The sequence below is a fragment of the Canariomyces notabilis genome (genome assembly GCF_033297395.1).
Source record: "Canariomyces notabilis strain CBS 508.74 unplaced genomic scaffold N656scaffold_6, whole genome shotgun sequence".
NCBI lineage: Eukaryota > Fungi > Ascomycota > Sordariomycetes > Sordariales > Chaetomiaceae > Canariomyces > Canariomyces notabilis.
In genome coordinates, this window is record NW_027041828.1 from 617,371 (window position 1) to 624,115 (window position 6,745).

The 6,745-nt window shown below is 56.1% G+C and overlaps 1 protein-coding gene across 1 annotated transcript in view; it reads right to left on the minus strand.

Annotated features, from left to right (window-relative positions):
- Positions 1-624: 624 nt before the first annotated feature.
- The window catches only part of N656DRAFT_788455 (ubiquitin carboxyl-terminal hydrolase-like protein), a gene marked incomplete at both ends in the record, with an annotated part of 11,003 nt that continues 4,882 nt past the window's right edge, over positions 625-6,745 (minus strand). The window contains 5 exons of the mRNA XM_064816694.1: positions 625-1,502; positions 1,568-2,246; positions 2,391-2,736; positions 2,797-5,197; positions 5,254-5,916. Coding sequence (XP_064671795.1) covers positions 625-1,502; positions 1,568-2,246; positions 2,391-2,736; positions 2,797-5,197; positions 5,254-5,916 — 4,967 coding nt within the window. The remainder of the gene's footprint in view (positions 1,503-1,567; positions 2,247-2,390; positions 2,737-2,796; positions 5,198-5,253; positions 5,917-6,745) is intronic.

Here is a 6,745-nt window from a genome sequence, read left to right on the forward strand (position 1 = left end):
AAGGCGTGCTGCGAGTGACTTCCATGGTTGTGCCAAACCCCGACCACGTCCCCTTCCCATGAGATGCAGTGCGAGTAGCAAACAGAACCCAACTTCGTTCCCAAGCAGGTCCCACCGGTTCCATCACACACATGCAAAACAATAGCCAGGCGACTGAGGGGATGAACAAGGCATGACAGGCAGGCTGGCAGGCAGGCAATATAGGCATAAGCAAGGCCAGTAGACATGCGGTTGATATTAAAGAAACCGAAGAATCAAGAACCCCGAGACCCAATCCGGATGATGCCGCATTCTGCGGCTGCGAGGCAGAGCCTAGTCATAAACCTAGCCCATTCATTTTCCGCAAGTAACATGAGCGACTACCTCTCCCTCATCTCATCTTCCCCTTCTTAGTCTATTCCCAATCGCTGGAATCGCTGTCCGTGGGAACAAGAGAAAAACGAGCAAAATAACGGTACTCCAGACCCTGGTTAACCCGACCACCAAGCCGCGCAACAGCCCCTTTGCCGAGTTCTGCTCCTCCTCAACTAACGGAGCAGGCGAGGCATCTTTCCCGAGCGATTCGGGCGTCGGCCTACGTAAGTCGGCGTCCGCGGAGCCGGGCTCTATCAGGGAATCAGCACTCTAGGCCTGCGGCTTCCCGGTCGACGGCAGCGCCACCGCCTGCTCTTCGGCGTCGCCGACATGTATCTCAGCGACCTTATCGCTGCCCTGGTCGTCTCCTAGGCCGGCAGCAGGGACTTTGTGGATTCGATCCCACGTCTCCACCGCAATCTGGCCCAAGTAATTCTGCTGCTCGTCCGACGGGGCAGGCGGGTCATCATATTCGGCGAACTGTGAGACGGGTTCCGAGGACGCGGCGTACTCGGCACCGGGCTCAACAGGCAGCAGCGAGTCCAGGTCACCATGGAACACTTCGCCGTTGACAGATGACCCGTCGTTCTGGGCAACGTCGCTGGCAATGTCGACATCTGCCTCCGAGTCCGGCTTGCTGTCGAGGCCAGCGAAGTTCCAATTGGTGGGCCCAAGCACTGATGTCATGCCAGCCATACCGGCACTGTCGTACTCGCCGAGACCGATTCCCTCGTCTTCGCCGTCGCCTTCGATGCTGTTGCGCAAGGTTTCATGGGTGCTCCACGACAAGGGACCGCCCAACTCTGCTTCATCGTCGGCCTCCCCGACGTTAGCAGTGCTTAACTGATACGGAGGGAGCTCGGCGTCTGCGAGACTAGCCAAACCACGATTTTCTTGAGGGAGAATTAGACCTGCTCCGGTCAAAGCGCTCGGCGATCCACGACGGGAGGAGCCTTGGCCGAGACGCTGACCTTCCCCCAAATCCGACGCGTCTTCGTCGGCGGCATTGGCCTGGTTGTTATAACGGTCAAGGATTTCCTGGAATTTGGGACCTCCCAAAGGGACTTCGGAACGGCGTCGGTAGAACAAGAGATAGGCGGCCGATGTCACGATTCTCGAGGTATCTGCTTGCTTTTGGACCGACGTATCTTCGGGACATTAGCGGGATTCTCGAGTCTGACAAGCCGCGCAAATTCGGACATGGAAAACTTACCATTGTACTCGTACCACTCGCCGTCGATGAAATTCTTGGCAAACGCAGTATAATGGCCGCCGCCTAAGCCGCCCCAATGGTCGTCAACAGCAATCAGGTCGTAGACCTCCTGCTTCCCGTCCTCCTTGTCGATGACGCGCTGCGTCAAATCGAGCCCTTCGACGGGAAAGTCGACGAGTATATCCAGCTTGTCTCTGCGCCAGCCGCTCGAGCTGAACCGTTTGAGATGGACGATCAGAATATCTGGTGTCTTCCAGAGATCGAATTTCTTGCTGGCCCGGCGATGCTCCTTGCAGCGGGGGCAGTACCATGTATCCTGTTCCGAGAGGATTTCCTCCTTTTCGAACTCGTCCAGACAGTCGTCCAACGAGATACCGTGTTTCTTACGCATCTGCCGCTGTTTCTTCTTGGCTTCGAGGGCGGGATCCTCCAGGGTCGTGAGGTTCTTATACGTTTTCATTCCCCGCATCCCATTGTCTGACGGCGATCCCCCAAAGACACGGTCAAAGGCATCCTCATTCCACTCGACCATCAGTCCCTCACCGGGACCGACCAAGGCGCCGCTGGGAAGGGCATTTTCCATATCGGCCACCTCCATCGATTGACTGGGACGGAAAGCTCGCTGTTGCTTCTCAAACCGCTTCTTGCCCTTTTTACTGTAAGTCCTATAGGACTTCATCTTTTTGTTCTTTCCCCGGGCGCTTACTTGGCTGTGGAACGTCCCGTTGGGCCGAGACTGCAGATGCTAGAGACACAAACGTAAGAACACGCATAATCAGCTCGCTGCTCATAGATGATTTCTGCTCCAGTTGCTTTCACGAACCTTGACTTTGGGGAAATCCGAATCCTCGTCGCTAGACTCTTCAACCATGCGAGTGACCACAGATGCCGGTAGTCGTGCCGACTCCTCGCTACCGCTCTCGTCAGAACCATCCCCCGGCGTGGGACTCCGCATGTCAATGTCGGAAGGAACCGGCTTTGGGAGCCTGGTGCTCAACCTAGGCAAGGGTGCTTCATCGGAAGTGGACTGCCACCCAGTAGGTACGGCTGTGTCCTGCTCCGAAAAGTAACTCATGTCAAACATATTCTGCAGTTCTGGGTCCAGGAACACCAGTGGGTTAATCCACTTGGGCCGCGATTGCTTAAACCGTTTCAACAGCGGTGATGATCTTGAGCATAGTTAGCAGCCGGCAATCGGTCTTATACGCAATCCTACAAGGGGTGCTCACGCTTCAGGTGGCGCGGAAGCGGTGGTCTTCCGAGCACTTGTTGCATCGCTCATTCTAACATCCACAATGTCTTCCTCGCCCTCAACCGACCGGGCAATGATTTTAGCATCGCCCGCAGAATCCACATCGGATGCGATGTTGATGATCTCAGGGTCCGTAGTCTCAGATCCTTCCGTGTCGTCGGCAGTGGAGAGCCCTGGCAGCGTTGTAAATGTGGCAACCTTCTCCAGGATCTTTCGGCGAATCGCCTCCATGTCACGAGCCTCGTCAGGTGTCAAGACAATGAAGTGCGGCGGAGGCACAATGTCTGAGGTCTTCTTCTGCCCATATCGCCTCCGGCCGGTTGGCTCCATTCGATGGAGTACTGGGACAAGCATTCGCTCCGGCAGCGGGTCTTCCCGGGGAGAGGGCGACTCCTCGTCATCGTCGTAGGCGGACAGTGACAAGAACTTCGGCTTCTTCAATTTCTTGGCACCTTGTGTGTTGGTAGGCGGGGCCTCGAGTTCATGCACTGCTGGAACATCGCTTGCCTGGATTTCTTCGGAGACTGTCGCCATATCCTCGTAGATCTTAAAAATTTTTCCCTGAAATTCTTCAATCGCATAAAGGCGCTCCAAAGGGACCCCGACTCGCACGGAAATGTATTGCTTCATGGTCTTGATGCTGCTATTCTTGTCGATATCGACCACGATCTCGACGGGAGGAGCATTCAGGGGGTAGAACTTGACCGGCCTCGACCACACATTGGCTACCGGGAGCGGCAGGGTGAGGTTGTTGAAGGGGTCGAAGGTGATGCTAACTTTGTCACACACGGGGCAGACAAGTGTTGACTTATACATGCCAGTAAAGAGGTCTGCAATGACCGAGTCATCCCTCTTCTTTGTGATATCCCAGACTTTTGCAGCCATCTCCCGGATTGCTGCGGGATTGTTGATCATGTCGTCTGTGGAGTCGGGCTTCTCGATGTATGGCTTCTTCTTGATGCGGTTCAGGTCCTCCTGGAGACCGTCGAGCAAGAAGCCGACGAACTCCTGAGAGTCCTGCTGCCCGTATCCAGAGAATGCTGGCGCGTAGCGCCCGATGATGCTCTTGAAATGACGTGGTGCCAGTGAGCTTGGAGCAGGATCCTTGTATATCTCTTCCAGCAAGCGGCCATAAGCTACGGCAACATCGCCATTGTGCGAAAGGGGATTGTCCGGATTGATTTCCTTCTGGGCTTCATGGGTCAAGAAGTACTTTGTCAACTCCTCGACACTCCTCACGCAGTGAAGGGCAGAGTTCATGTAGCACGTGTTGCCCAAGTTCTGTAAGCCCACACAGCCGATCGTACGCCCCGACTTTTGTTGCATGCGGCCCCGGGTCTGAGGGCCCAGCGGCGATGGGCTGTTGCGCCCGCTCGCGGTCCCGCGGGCCAAGGCCGGGAGGCTGCTGGAGCTACCCCTCGTTGCTATCGCCCTGTCTTTCATGCTGCTACCCTTGAAAGTAGAAACATATGAATCGCGATCAACCTGTTCGTCAAGAACAAGTGTCTGATCGACGGCGAGGCCTACCAATGACAAACTCTTCCGCCCGTTGTAGTTTGGGTTGGTGGTCGTGTCCTCTGCCTCAACCAGACCGCGCTCAACATCCCTTTCGAGCTTCAGGAAAGTCTCCACGTCGACAAGCATTGCCGGCCAAGCTCCCGGCGAAGCGGGCGGACGATTGGGGATATCAGGGGTGCGTCCCGGTGAATCAGGTGGGGTCTTCATCCCGGGGGGTTCAGAGGGGCTCTCCGTGGCAGGGATAGTTTGTAAGAGTCTCCAAACCCGTACTTTCCGGTCGAGGGACACGTCAGTGAGCGCTTTCACCTGCTTCAGGAAGTTATGGTAGCTGAACGAAGTGCTCTGGAAAACCACTGGAGGGGGAGGGTTTTTCAGCTTGAGCTCCTGGTGTATGGGAATTGGGCTTGTCGCGGACCACAGGCGGTGAATTGTAAAGACAGGCGGGTGGAACTCGAACTGAATAGTCGGGACGCTCACGGAATCGGGCGCCGTGTTGTGGGCGAATCGAACAATGGGCGTTTGTCCAGGGGCCAAGCCGTACCATGACATGAGAAGATCCCATGCATCCTTGGGAAACAGCTCGAAGTTCTCGGTGCCCATACCCGGCTTTAACTTGACGCAAAGGGTGCCATTGGAGTCGGTAAATATTGCCTGTATGATGTCTGAGTTATCGACAGGGCCTGGAGATCCTTCCACGTTTCCCTTGGTGGCATGCTTCGCATCGGGGCAACAAGCCTGCGCACGGCTGAGCCATTGTCGAGACACGAGATAGGCTTCGTCGCCCTCTTTCGGAGGAGTCTCTGAAAAAGCCTTGACAAGAGCCTCGATTGTCTTGATTTGTTGGTCTACGGGAGGAATATCTGCCAAGACGATCAGCAGAGAACTTGTTAGCATTCCGGGGAAGCGGCGATCTCACCAGTCCGGAGAGGCAATTCGGCCACATTGGCCACGGGCCGGTCACTGGTACCGGAGCCTGCGGTCTCTTGCTCGTCCTGCTGTTGCCTTGTTCCTTGCTCCGATCCACTTCCTTGGGAATCTGGCGCCGTGATCATATCCACATCCTCCCTCGCGTCTGCATTCTCCTGTTCTGGTTCCATACTGGATGCCCGGCGCTTGAGCGGGGAGGAGGACCGCTGGGGGAAATCGGCTGCACCGCCCATCAGAATGCGTCGAGCCGAATGGAGAGCTGGAGACTGGTTGCCTGTGGGCCCGTAATCCGACGGCTGCGGGGTCGGGGCGGAGTCGGCAACCACGTCTGCGTGCCGGTCGTAGTCGACGGACAAATCGGCCGAGGCGGCACGCGGGGAGCTTGCCGCCGAAGAGGGAGAATCGGCGAAGGAACTGTACGTCTGCAGCCGCGGCGGAACGCCAGAGGGGGGAAGCGAGTCGGCACGAGCGAAAGGGGGTGTGGAGAGGCCAGATGTCGTCGAGGCTACAGAGAAAGAGAAGGTGGGATCGGCGTCGTCTTCAGTGGAGGGCAGCACCAAGTCGTCGGGCTTGTTGTGCTCCCTGGTCGCCTGGCGGGTAATCCTCCGTTTCTTTTGGGAAGACGTGGTGAAGGCGAGCTGCCTGGGCAGCTCTAGAAATACCGGCTCGACGGGATATTAAGAAGCACGCAGAGGGCGGGCTCGGGCTGGGAAGAAGGCCGAAAGTGGTGCAAATGGATGGATGCAAACAGGCGAATGGTGATGGCAACAGTGGCCCGGTGGACAGCACAATGGGGCAAAAAGCCAAGTGCTGACTAGGGGTGCATCCGCGACCAACGGGCAGTCAGTTCCGTCTGAGAAGTCAGCGGCTGGCGGAGAGGGTGAAGCGAAGCGGCGGCTGGCGCATGCGCGATTGCCAGTAGTCCGAAGACAGCTTTTTTCGCAACTGATGCCGATGTTAGACTTTCTTCCGAATGAGTGAATCCTGGCTCATATAGTGAGCCTGTGCAACGTGGATATGCGCCCTGCGGTTGCACCGTGTCTTTTTGCTTTGGGATGGAGAGAGAAAGGGTAAGTCCGTGTTAGTAACCCTGATTTTTTTTCTTTTCCGGCTTTGAAAGTGGGATTGCTGGTGGGGACCACAGCGCCTTCCTTAGAGTTCAGTGAAAGATTGATGGATCCATTTGAGCTGGTTAGATCAGAAATTTATTGCTCTACGACGCTGAATTACTGTGCACAACCAGTACCTTGCCGAATCACGAGGCTTTAACAGGCGGTCTTCCCAGGAACCGGGCTAGGTGCCGCGAGTTTGGGACAGGGCATGCGAATCGTTCAGGGGAAAAAGCTACGTAAAAGCTCGAAATTGCATACCATACCGCCCTGCCGCATTCCTGGAAAATGATCTTGGGGACCGATTTCTAGGGCTAGGATTATCTTCGCTACAAAATGCTCACACGATAGATTTGTGACAAGAATCGCTTG